Source organism: Mustela lutreola, chromosome 7 (assembly GCF_030435805.1).
Source record: "Mustela lutreola isolate mMusLut2 chromosome 7, mMusLut2.pri, whole genome shotgun sequence".
Lineage (NCBI taxonomy): Eukaryota > Metazoa > Chordata > Mammalia > Carnivora > Mustelidae > Mustela > Mustela lutreola.
Window position 1 is genome coordinate 123,549,914 of NC_081296.1, and position 13,729 is coordinate 123,563,642.

At 42.9% G+C, this 13,729-nt stretch overlaps 1 protein-coding gene across 4 annotated transcripts in view; it reads left to right on the forward strand.

Annotated features, from left to right (window-relative positions):
- The window catches only part of CATSPERB (cation channel sperm associated auxiliary subunit beta), a 127,295-nt gene that overhangs the window by 70,237 nt on the left and 43,329 nt on the right, over positions 1–13,729 (forward strand). For all 4 annotated transcript variants that reach the window (XR_009355753.1, XM_059182482.1, XM_059182484.1 and 1 more), the window contains 2 exons: positions 182–336; positions 3,000–3,154. Coding sequence is in view for 3 of the 4 variants with exons in the window: in XM_059182482.1 (XP_059038465.1) it covers positions 182–336; positions 3,000–3,154 (310 nt within the window). In the remaining variant the exon portion in view is untranslated. The remainder of the gene's footprint in view (positions 1–181; positions 337–2,999; positions 3,155–13,729) is intronic.

The following is a 13,729-nucleotide window of genomic DNA, read 5'->3' on the forward strand; positions in this document are numbered from 1 at the left end:
AAAGGACTTCTGGGGGACTTAACAAAGACTGACATGAGTTTTACTAATTCTGGAGTCTCGAAGCCCTACTCCTGCCCTTTAGTTTAAGTGAAGGGTTTTCTCCCCCACCCCCACCCAAGATACGGTATTGAAAGTTCTCTAGTTGTACTATATCAAGAAATTTCTGTTTCTTTCCTAACAGGATTAATAAGATATGGTAAAATTGGATCTATTTCTGATAAGATTTTCACATTATACTACGACCACATGGGCTTTATACATAAACTGACTCCAGACCACTTTGAAGCTGATATGTCACTTAGAACCTCTGGGAATCCTAAAAGTATTTTTGGACAGGTTAGTGATAAAATGCATTGAGACTGTTTGCCTTGTTTTAAGAATTGATGTCCCACTGTGCACACAGAATTATGGGAAAACGAGAAGGTATTTTGCTTGAGACAAACTCTCTTTTTTTTTTTTTTCCCAACCCCCCCTACCCCCAGCAACCCTCAGTTTGTTTTGTGAGATTAAGAGTCACTCATGGTTTGTTGAGACAAACTCTTATTAATGCATTTTGCTCCATCTGACTATAGGGGAAACCTCCAAAACCTTCTTCCCAGTCCCATACTGGGTTCTAGAGCTTTAACTCCACCCAGAATGTCTCCCTACAAATATCTTCACAGCAACACCACCAGATAGTCTAAGCTATTACTTAGACCTATGTCTTCCAACCCAGGTTCGCAGTACATTTGGCTTTTCTACCTCCCAAGGCTGACCAAGAAACAGGAGTTATCTTTTCCCCACTGGCTTACCTCTCCTCTTTTGTATTCACCCTGCACCTTCATTTTTTCCTTTTCTAATGCTCTTATAGAAAGGAGATACTATCTTCTTCGTAAGTGATGCTACACAGAGGTTTTTCGAATAATTTTAATGCATAATGTGCCACTTGTGAAGGTTCTGCCTGAGAACGCATCACTTGGGCATCCAGTTGTGAAAATGGACTTTCTTCACTATATCAGCAAAGAATCCGATTTTTTTTTAAAACTTGGCCTTAATGAAACCATCCCTTTGTCCTAAAGGAAATAGAAAATAATGGCTGACTTGAGTTTTCATAGATATTCCAAATGACTAGGCCAATTATTTTCATAGATATTCCAATTACCAGGCCAAATTACCAGAGTTGAAAAGATCATGTTTTCACTCTCCTTGTCTGAGATGGGAGGAGAGTGACGGGGGAACTTCCCGGAGATGGTACGGGGCTGCCACGTGACCATTCAGGGATGCCACGTGACCGTTCAGGGCTGCCACGTGACCATTCAGGGATGCCACGTGACCTCCTCGTGACCTCCCCATGACTGTAAAGTGCTGCCACGGGACTTGCCATATATTTGCTGTTATGTGGGTTCTGCACAGACACAAATCAAAGGACATGAACAGGAGAGTAGGACTTCCGGAAAAAGCAGATATCCCCATTTGTCACTAACTTTACAACTTCTAGAAATGTCTTAGTTCTCTTATGTGAAAGTTTAAATTATTAAAATCAAAAACCAGTTGGGGTTTTCAGCGGCAAGAGGAGTTCACCTCCCAACCCCCAAAGCAAGCAACAGACATCCTCTCTGGATAAAAATAATCACAAGCCTTTATTTGGTTCTATGTGCCAGGCAGTGTTGTATATTCTTACATTTTTATAACAACTCTTTATCTTCATTTTACTGATGAAGAAAATGAGGCACAGCAAGGCTAAGTAATTCAGCCCAAATTGCACACGCCACTGGGTAGTTCCTAGATCAGGCATCAGCCCGGACAGCAGGGTCCAGGGCTTGTGCTTTTGTCGTGTGTGGCCTTTCACTGGCCTTGTACACACTTTCTGTGGGATGTTCTTATCACTCACATGCTAGAATGGCATTGGGAATTCTAAAGCACTTTCGGCCTTTTCGAGAGGCTCTTTAAAGAGCCTTAAGACATCCATTCAGTCTCACGCCAGTTTCTTGCCTGTTTCCTACTCTCTTCTTCCCAAGATCCAGGGGACAGGGCATGACAGAAAATGGGTCTTAGAGGCACCATTGAATGCCTGTGCCCCAGTCTGCACTATCTACCACCTACTCCTCATGTCATGTCCACAAGGTCAACCCCAGCATCCCCTTCGGGGTGGTCTTTTCAACACACCCTTCTCTGATCCTGATCCTGTCCAGCTTTGCGAACTTTAGGGACCACCCCAAGGCAAGGAAAATTGGCAGCCACTTTCAAGTGAGGAGACATATGCCATGGCCCCTTCCTTAAAAAAATACTCCAGTGGGGCGTCTGGGTGGCTCAGTCATTAAGCATCTGCCTTCAGCTTGGGTCATGATCCCAGGGTCCTGGGATCGAGCCCCACATCAGGCTCCCTGCTTGGCAGGAAGCCTGCTTCTCCCTCTCCCACTCTCCCTACTTGTGTTCCCTCTCTGTCAAATAAATAAATAAAATCCTTTAAAAACCAAAAGTACTCCATTAAGAACTGAGCTCCAGGGGTACCTGGGTGGCTCAGTGGGTTGAGCCTCTGCCTTTGGCTCAGGTCATGATCTCGGGGTCCTGGGATCGAGCCCCACGTCAGGCTCTCTGCTCAGTGGGGAACCTGCTTCCCCTCACTGCCTCTGCCTACTTGTGATCTCTGTCCATCAAATAAATAAAATCTTTTTTTTAAAAAAGGAACTGAGCTCTAAAATCTGTACCTCCAGGCCCCTTCTACACAATGGAAAACACACCTCCACCCACCCTTGCACTCCGGCCTTCTACCAAAGGCACAGGAACCCTAAACTGAATCTTACTCCCCAGAATTTCTTTGCCTCCCTAATGGAAAAATGCATTATCCCTTGTGCACACACGGATCTACAAACAGAACATGTTGAAATATGACTCCTACTGGTAAGCCAAACAGTACTGTTGTGACACCCACTGGAAACCAATCTGATATTTGCATTTTTCCCTAATTAAAATATAAAATAGTATAAAATGCAATGTCTTTTGTTCTTTTCCTTCTCCAGGCTCCTGATATGGGCTTCGAAACTGCCCTAGCACCTCAGTACATCGCCTTAAAAGAAATTATCTTTTATGCGTACGTGCCTGCAAATGAACCTGAGGGAACTGTATACACCAAGAAATTCAACAACATGCACTTGGGAAAAGTGATACACTCCAGGTAGGTACTGATTTGCCTCCCGTTTATTTAGACTGCACACTGGTTACTCAACTCCAAATTTTGAGGCAACTTCTTTGAGTGGTTTCCTTGATGAAATAGTGTACATCTTTTTCTGATACTTCAGAAGGCCAACTACACTTATAGACGCCAAGGTGCCTTGAGTGAGGCCCCAGGCTTAGAAACACGGGGCTGGTTTTGTCGGCACTATCGGGAAAAGTGCTCTGTCATCTTGAGTATCAAACATGTTCTCGGCTTCACTGGACACTGTTTGCCCACAGGGGTCACACACATAGCCATTCTCACATGTCTTGGAGACAGACACATCTAACAGTGTGACGGCCACCTTGCATGAATTACCGCATGGCTGGGTATGAGATATTCCTAGCAGTGCTTACTTCTAAGGTATCAGCAAGAGCCGCCAGCCCTGAAAGCTACCTTTAAGTCTGAAAACTCTCTTCGAAGAATGTGATGAATTTTATGACTCCCGAAATATCTAACAGGCAGAAAAGGAACAATTTCAGATGACCAGAAACTCAACCCTGTTCCTTTTTTTTTTTTTTTTTTTTTTTTTTTTTAAGTGGGGAGAGGGGCAGAGGGGGCATCTTAAGCAGACTGCCAGCTAAGTGTGAAGTCAGACACAGGGCTTGATCTCACACCCTGATGTCGTGAACCTGAGCTAAAATCAAGAGTTGGACGCTCAACTGACTGAGTCACCAGGCGCCCCTGAACTCACCCTATAGTGAGTGGGTCCTGTTCCACCAGGGCGAAATCTGTCTCTATTATATTTGTATTGGGCCGTCAGTATGCACCTTGTCCCACAGCCAGCAACTCCACGTATCACGGGGCGGCTCACACAGAAGTGGAGGTGAAGACTAAATTCACATACAATAGAAAAAGTGCTGGGCGTACATTTTTTGTTGTTATCATCATTGTTTCTTTTGTTTCTAACAAGGATTATAGAACTTTCTATGTTGAGGAAAAGCACCTGTGATCTCTAAAACTATATTTTGTTTTCAGTGGTTTTTGTATGGGTGACATCCCAAGCCACTTAGTTTCTGTAGGTATGTGCTTGTAGAAAACATAGAATCAGGGCGCCTGGGTGGCTCTGTCAGTTAAGCAGCTGCCTTTGGCTCGGGTTGTGATCCCAGAACCCTGGGATTGAGCCCTGTGTCGAGCAGGGAGTCTGCTTCTCCCTCTACCTGCTGCTCTGCCTGTTTGTGCTCTCTTTCTCTGTCAAATAAATAAATAAAATCTTTTTAAAAAGAAAACATAGAATCACTTTTTAAAAGATTAGCATGATAATCTCAATGTTAATATTAATTTTTTTACATCCTGCTTATTTTAAAAAGCATATGATCATTCTCTTAAGCATCCAAATACAAGTTTCCCTTACTATGTCAAAGTACAGCAGTCCTATGAAACTTTTCACGAGCTGGACAGGAGTAAAGCAAAGAAGCAATTACCTTGAACTTACATGGGAAAATTCTGAGCATTCCCAGACCCCCCCCCCCAAATACCCTCTATTGGGCTTTTTCTGATACCTTAGGACACATCTTGCTAACAGATGCACAAAATAAGTGGAGATAAAGCCCAGGTGCTCACCCAGGTCAGAGCTCCGGCAGCTTGATGCTGAGATGCCCTGTGGAGTTTACAGGGAAGGGGCTGGGCGGGGCCCCTATAACAGATCTGCTCCCTGCCAAACAAAAGCGGGATGCTCTTCTCACTTTTTGTGTTTTCTCGTAAAAGTGAGAATTCTCTTCAGACTTCTTTGAGTTAACAAACACAAGTGCTAACACAGGTCTTTGGTCCAAGTGAAATGGCGTAAGGCGAACTTTTGAAATGTGAGGAACCTGTATTTGAAAATTGGAACAGTACATTCTGTGATCAGACTCAGGAATTTGGTTCTACTTGTGCAGAAGCTAGGGAATGAGCATCTCCAAGGCAGGAAAGGGGAGGGAAGAGCCAGGATCAGAGAACTGGAAGGAAGGCAGACTTCAACTGGGCAGGTCAAGGATGGGGAACCCAAAATCCCAAAGTCAGCAATAGGCCAAGGCGGATTCTAGGTAGTCAGAGAGTGGAGCAGGGGGAGCCCTTCATTTATTTCTTCCACAAATAGTTGTCTAAAACTTACTACACTCAAGGGGCTCGCAGTGTCCTGAGAGAGCCATGAAGAGGGCATTCGAACCCATGCACACCTTGAACTTACGTGATGACAGTTGACAGCAGAGGGGCGTGGCGCATCTAGAGAGTATTTTCCTGGGGGTTGAGCCCTTGTTTGGAGGACGTTGGAAAGTTGCTCAGAGCCAGCGCTGCTTAGGATGGGATCGGAAGAATGAGGATGAAGGGGGTGGCGGGGGGAAGGTTCCAGACAGAGAGAACAGTATGTGGAAGGCCCCCAGGCAAAGGGAGCATGATGGGTGTTTGAGAAACTGAAGGAAAACCAGAGTGACTTCAGGGTCATGAAAAAAGGAGAGAAGTTATTGAAGACCGTGGAGCCAGGTCAGGGAGGGCCTTCTGTGTCCCAGCCGGGGCGGGGAGCAAGGGTTGGATATCATTCCAAGGCTTCTAATTAAGTGAATAACTGGACGGATCGACGTGAAATCTGCTCCCTGAACAAGCTGGAAAGACCACCTTGAATCTTCCTCCTCCTGTCCTTCCGACTCCTCAGTGGACTTAACCTCTGGATAAAGAATCAGGCAAATCCCACAGCTTTTCTCTTTGAGGGCACATGAACATTTCCTTGGCTTAGAAAGTCTAAGTCAGTCTAATAATCACATGGCTCTCTTCTTGTCCAGTGTTTCAAAAGAGGTCAAATTCTTACCCAATTTAAATGTGTTTCCCAGCCCGTATTTGGGCCTGACCCAGACTGGGCCGCCTGGGGCAGAGGTGTATTGGCTCATGCTTACTATTTTCCAGCTTCTATCTTCTTCCCTTCCAGGATTTGGGGGAGAGAAGGCAGGTGAAGTAAAGTGGACAGAGACCCCGGAGTCCTTTGGAGGTGGCAAGTGTCCCCTTGTCACCCCCGGTGACAGGGTCCCTTCACCCTTTGGGCAGTTCTCCAGGGATCCTTTCCTTTTCTATCCTGTTTCTCCGCCGCCGCCGCCCCCCCCCCCCCCCCCGTGACGCCAGTCCCTCCAGAGATCAGCATCATCTCGAATTTTCTGTGAACACTGAGACGTTTTTTCTTCTTTAGGGCTTTAACATGTCCCTACGCATCAGAGTGCACTTTTGGGTTCTGTCAAGGTGTTATTCTCCTGCGACTCGCCTTTTCTGTGCAGCGACAATGTTTTCCGAATCACTTGGTGCTGACGCGTGTGCTAGTCACTCGCACGAACACACCGCCCTGTCTTTAGCAACTCTCCTGTGTTTCCTTATAATCGTGTTAAACTTTTGCTTTTCATGTTGAAGTGTTCAGTCTGTCTAGAGCGTATGCGTGTCTTGTGGAGTGAGAACTGATTTCTGTCTTTCTTTTTTTTTTTTTTTTAACGTAAATAACCAACTGTCCTTACAAGTCTCTCCTTTTCCCCTTGATGTGCCCTCCCTGCCCCCCTGCATCCGTCTCTCAGGTTTGCGTGTGTACGTGGGTCTGTTTCTCCTCTCTTCTGTTGCGTTGGCATATTAGTCTTCCCTTTGACGACCGACTAACCCTCTGTGAGCAGCGCCGCCTCCCTTGGCCTTTGTCCTTGCCTCTAAACGTTAGATTCAGCTTGTCGGGTTCCATTAAGGAAAAAAAAAAAACCCACAAAACACACTAATCTGTTAATAGAAATGACCTCTTGTAGCCAACTTCTGCCTGATATCTGCAGTTCAATCTTGGGTGGAAATTTCTGGCGGTTCTCCTGAAAGTGGAATAGTTCTACTTTGTTCTCTCAGAATTTTAGGCTCAAAACAGCCTCCTGACCCTCTGTTAACGGGCAGAGAGTTACTATTCTTTCCTTCTGTCGTCTTAACGTGTCTTTGCCTGTACCCCATGGATGAGTGGCTTTGCTTCTCATCACCCAGTAGCTTAAAGCTTTTCCTACGTAGGGAAAAGGCCAGGGAGGGAAGCAGGCAGGAAACCAGGATGTCAGAGCCAGCACACCCCCCACAGGGACCCCTCCCAGCATGGATCACCACTTTTGAGGTCTGTGTGCAAAACTGGTTAATGTCCAGCCTCCAAGGGCTTAAAGTTTTGCTTCCTATGAAAGAAGGTTCAGGAAAGTGGGTGGTGCTTCATGCTGTTTTCTCCCATCCTCCAGGCTGCCTGGACCTCTGGGCTATTGGCTCTGCTCTGGTCTTTCCAGAAGCCTCCAGGGAAGCCCATGGAAAGAACTTGTGCGTGTAGACTCCCCTTCGAAAGGTGCTCCAGCTTTTCCAAACACACAGCAGCATACCCTTAGGCTTCACTTTTTTTTTTTTTTTTAACAGTTTTTAGCTATTTCTTGTTTGTGTGAGGGCCAGCACTGTGTTTCTCCCTCCCAAGCTCCTCCACATGGTTCCTGTGTTAATTTCCCTTGGAATGGCTCATTCCCGGGGATCTCCTGTGAGTCGATTATCTTCGTCGCTGACGCCAGTTCCCGGATGGGCTTACGGAAAGCGATAACTTTCTACTTTATCTGCTTTATTTTGTTTCTTTTTCTTGTTGGCTTCACCTTTCTGCCTCCGAAGTCTGGATAACTGACTTCTCTATAGCAACCATAAATTGTTCGAATCTGCTAACTTTCTTTAATTATTGCAGCACTTGTTTTCTGTGTTATTTTGAATTTTCTGAGTAGTGGTACTTATTTTTCTAAGACAATCACTGTATCACTTGCAAATGTTTGTTTTGTTTCTTAACATTTCTTAGCATGGTATACCTTTTCCCTATTACAGTGTCTAGGGTCTTGTTAACTAGAAGGGGACACAGTGGGTGACTTCGTCCGTTGGGGCTACTGTCACAGAAGGCCACAGGTGGAGTGGCTTACAAACAACAGAAGTGTATGTCTTCTGGTTCTGGAGACCATGTCCACACTCAGGGGCCAGCAGGGTCAGATTCTGGTGAAGACCTCTTCTGGGTTGTTCCAGGCTGCAGACGGCTGTCTTCTTACTGTGTCCTCACATGGTAGAGGGTTCTGGGTCTCTCTGGAGGCTCTTTGGTAAAGGGCACTAATCCCATTTGTGAGGGCTCTACCCTCATGACCTAAGTCACCTCCCAAAAGCCCCCGCTTCCTAATACCATCACTTTGGGCATCAAGTTTTTGACATATGAATAGGGAGAGGACAGGCACTAAGGTTCAGACTATAGCAGCAGGCTTTTTTGTTGTTCCTGATTTTTTTTTTTTTTTGAGAGAGAGAGAGAATAAGCAGGGAGAAGAACAGAGGGAGAGGGAGAAGCAGACTCCCCACTGAGCTGGGAGCCCCATGTGGGGCTCCATCCCACAGGACACTGAGATCATGACCTGAGCCAAAGGCAGATGTTTAACCACTGAGTCACCCAGGTGCCCCTCTTGTTCCTGACTTTTAAAAGAATATTTAAAGCATTTCACCATTATGTATTATACCTTTCATCTTTTTTCTTTTACCCTTTTTGCTTATAGAAAAAAATATTGGAACGCCTGGGTGGCTCATTTGGTTAAGCAGCTGCCTTCGGCTCAGGTCATGATCCCAGCGTCCTGGGATCGAGTCCCACATTGGGCTCCTTGCTCAGCCGGGAGCCTGCTTCTCCCTCTGCCTCTGCTGCCACTCGGCCTGCCTGTGCTCTCTCTCTCTCTCTGACAAATAAATAAAATCTTTAAAATATATATATATATATATATATATATATATATATTTTTTTTTCAGTTTAAGAGGTGTTTTATTTTTGGTGTTAAATGGTTCTGCATCTACTGGGCTTATATATAGAATTTTCTCCTTTAACTCTTAATTTGATGATATGAATTATACTATGGATTTCACACGTCTGATTCCAAGATTTACTAACCTGGATGTCTTGGAATACACCTATATTAGTCACTGTGTATTATCTATGTTCATACATTTCTTGATTCAGTTTGCTAACATTTAGGATTTTTGCATCTGTGTTTACAAATGATTTTTGCCTATAGTTTCTTTCTCATATGTCCTAACTTGATTTTTTGTAAAAGATCATACCAGGGTCATAAATAAATATTTCAATTTTATTTTCTGGAACACTTTGTTTAAGATCATAATTTCCTGTTTCTCAAAAGTGTGACTTTTTTCAAAAGATTTTATTTATTTATTTGACAGATAGAGATCACAAGTAGGCAGAGAGGCAGGCGGAGAGAGAGGAGGAAGCAGGCTCCCTGCAGAGCAAAGAGCCCGATGCGGGCCTTGATCCCAGGACCCTGGGATCCCAAAGGCAGAGGCTTTAACCCACTGAGCCACCCAGGCGCCCCAAAAGTGTGATTTTTTTTTTTAACTGGTTGAAATTTTCTTTATGGTGAAAGACTAGGCTATTATGCTCAATTTTTGTAAATATTCCACATGTGTTTATGGAGACTATAGTCTATTGTTCAGTGCAATGTAAGTATTTGTCAGATTAATTTTGTTAATTGTAATGTTCCAATTTTCTGATTCTTTACTGATTATTTTTTCTGCTCAATTTATTAATTATGAGAGAGTTGTGTTAGAATTTCCGTATGTGTTAATAGATTTATCAATGTCTTTCTGTGGCTTTATCAATTTTTACTTGTATGTTTTGAGGCTGTTGTTAGATACATGTAAGTTTAGAATTTTGGGGGGGTGGGGGTGCCTGGGAGGCTGAGTGGGTTAAGTGACTGCTTCAGCTCAGGTCATGATCCTGGAGTCCCAGGATCGAGTCCTGTATTCAGGGAGGCTGCTTCTCCCTCTGACCTTCCCCAACTCATGCTCTCTCGATTCTCTCAAATAAGTAAATAAATCTCTTAAAAAAAAAAAAAATTAGGGGGGAGGGCAGAAGAGGAAGGAGAGAGAGAATCTTAAGCAGGTTCCATGCTCAGCTCTGAGCTGGACCTGAGGCTTGATCTCATGACCTTGGGATCACAACCTGAGCCAAAATCAAGAGTCAGACACTTAAACAGCTAAGCAACCCAGGAGCCCCATAAGTTTAGAATTTTTTTTTTAAAGATTTTGTTTATTTATTTGACAGACAGACATCACATGTAGGCAGAGAGGCAGGCAGAGAGAGAGGAGGAAGCAGGCTCCCTACTGAGCAGAGAGCCCGATGCAGGGCCAGATCCCAGGACCCCGAGATCATGACCTGAGCCAAAGGCAGAGGCCTAACCCACTGAGCCACCCAGGCACCCCTAGAATTTTTAAGTTTTCCTGATGAGTTGACCATTTTGTTTATATTTGGTGTCTATTTTCATCTCTATAATGATTTGTATTTATTTGTTTGTTTTTTATCTGACTTCTGTATATCCTTCAAAGTCCAAGAAAAACCAGACAGGAAATCTAAAACCAGAGCTTTTGGTACTCCATTAGGTATTCTTGTAAGGATAACCATTCATTCAGTAATCTTCTTAGATCATGCTGTTGTCAGTCACTTTGGATAAGGGATTTTGACAAGGTTTGGGAGACTGTTGAAGAGAAAGATTGTTCTTGAAACTGGGGCATTCTTAGTTGGACAAAAAGAGGGCTTTATGAAGGTGTTTCCACAGTTAGAATTGGTGACTTAGGACACAGAGGCGCTGATCAGGGGGCTGCTGAGCCATGAGTCATAATGGAGAAGTCAGAATAAAGAAGTCAATAATGGAGAAGATTGAAGGAAAAGGAGACAGAAGGTTATCAAGAGGCAAATTCAGTCATTTCCCAGTTTTATTTAGGACATGTGTACTGGCAACTGCAATTGGCAATTATCCTGAATGCCTGTAGCATAGACTGACTATATCTATCTTCATGACTTTGGTCTGCCATTAGCCAGATGGGTAGCGATGACTGGGCATTTTTGCACAGGGATTGAAGACCCATGTTGCTATAGAGGTAATGAAAGGAAAGCAATTGACTCATTCTTTTTAAAAATTAGACACAGAGAAATATAAACAGTAAGTATATGGAGAAAGGGTATTATTAGAGCAACTGCATATAAATACTGAAGAGTTAAATAGGTAGCACTTAAGAGTAAGATTCAGAAAAACACTTACTTGTTTGTTTGTTTGTTTGTTTGTTTTTTAAAATAATGCTTCTATATTGGGGCACCTGGGTGGCTCACTTGTTTGAACATCTGACTCTTGATTTTGGTTCAGGTCATGATCTCAGGGTTGAGATTGAACCCTGAGTTGGGCTCTGCCCTCAGTGGGGAGTCTGCTTGAGTTTCTCCCTCTCCCTCAGCCCCTGCCTCCTACAGACACTCTCTCTTTCCCTCTTTAAAATAAAAATTTGAAAAAATAGGGTGTCTGGGTGACTCAATTGGTTAAGTGACTGCCTTTGGCTCAGGTCATGATCCCAGAGTCCTGGGATCGAGCCCCACATTGGGCTTCCAGCTCAATGGGGAGTCTGCTTCTCCTTCTGACATTCCCCCTCTGATGCTCTCTCTCTCTCTCAGATAAATAAATAAATAAAATATTTTAAAGAAAAATTTAAAAAATAATGCTTTTATTTTGTATTCAGTGCTTCCATTGTAGTAAAACATACACAACATAAAATGTACTATTTTAGCCACTTTAAGTGTATAGATCTGTAGCATTAAGCGTATTCACATTATTGTGTAACCATAATGATGATCCATCTCCAGAACTCTTTCGTCTTCCAGACGGAAACACAGTAACCATTAAACAAGAACTCCCTATATTCCAGACCTCACAGTGCCTGAAAACCACCATTCTACTTTCCGTTTCTATGAATTTGACTAGACTAGGGACCCTCATATAAATGGAATCATATAGTATCTGTTCTTTTGTGATTGGCTTATTAGCATAACGTTCTTAAGTTTCATTCATGATCTGTTCCTTGTCGTACCTTGTGAGGATTTCCTTCCTTTTTAAGGCTGAATCATATTCTATTCTTTGCCATATATACACATATCCATAAAGAAAAATGTACCCCATGTTACTGATCTATTTAACTATCAATGGACACTTGGGTTACTTCCATCTTTTGGCTTTTGTGAATAACACTATTACAAACAGGGATGTACAAATATCTCTTTGAGACCCTGCCTTCAATTCTGTAATGTATATGCCCAGAGTTGGAATTGCTGGATCAGATGATAATTTAATGCTTAATATATATTTTTAAGATTTTGTTTATTTGACAGAGGGGGCGACAGCAAGAGAGGGAACACAGGCAGCAGGAGTGGGAGAGGGAAAAGCAGACTCCCCATTGAACAGAGAGCCCGAAATGGGGCTCGATCTCAGAACCCTGGAATCATGACCTGAGCTGAAGATAGCTGCTTAATGACTGAGCTACCCAGGCGCCCCCAGTGTTTAATATTTTGAGGAAACTTCATACCATTTTCCACAGCCGCTACACCATTTTACATTCCAAATATCAAGGCACAGGCATTTCCATTTCTCCACATCCTGGCCAACACTTGTTACTTTCTGTTTAATTTTTTTGATAATAGCCATCCTGATGGATGTGATGTCGTACTTCATTACAGTTTTGATTTCCATTTTCCTAATTACTAGTGATGGGGGGCATCTTTTCATCTGTTTATTGACCATTTCTGTATCTTCACAGGAAGAATATCTATCCAAGATATCTTTTGCCCATTTTTTAATTGGATTGTTTGTTTTGTTGTTGTTGTTGAGTAACAGTGGGTTTTAGTGCTTTTTTTTTTTTTGCAGGAGTCTGCAATTTGTATAATCGTATGAGTCTTCTTACAAGCTACACTTGCCTGTATATGATTTCTTTTCTTTTTCTTTTTACCTCACCTGCCTATGTATCTCTCATGAAAGACATATATGGATTTTACATTTTTTTAGCCAGTCTAACAATCTTTGTCTTTTAATTGGAGAGTTTAGTCCAATTACGCTTATTATTTTTTACTAATATATTTGAATTCATTTCTGCCATCTTCTACTCTGCTTTGTATTTGTCCTACTTTTTCATGTTTCTTTTTTGCTCTCTCTTCTTGCTTGCCTTATTTTTTTTATTTTTAATTCCAGTACAGTTAGCATGCAGTGTTGTATTAGTTTCAGGTGTACAATAGAGTGACTCAACAATTCCATACGTTACTCACTGCTTCTCACGATAAGTGCCCTTCCTAATCCCCACCACTTATCTCACTCTTGCCCCCACCCACCTCCCCTCTGGTAACCACCAATCTTGTTTGACATATTTTGAGATTCTTTTTCTCTCTCATTCCATTTTTTTTTTCTTTTACTAGGTTGAGACTTTTGTATTCTGATTGGATTTTTATGTTTTGTTTTGATTTGTTTTTGAGAATTTTTTTAATGTTATACAAGATTTTTACATGTATGTTAAGTTAAAGTCTAGAATTAATTGATTTTCTTTAAAAAACAGATTTATTTACTTATTTTAGAGTGACAGAGAGATCGCTTCTCGGCCTTTTGGCTAACATCAAGTGTAGAGTGACAGAGAGCACATGTGTGGAGGGGGGAGGGGAGAGGGAGACAGAGAATCTCAAGTAAACTCCCTGCTGATCAAGGAACATGA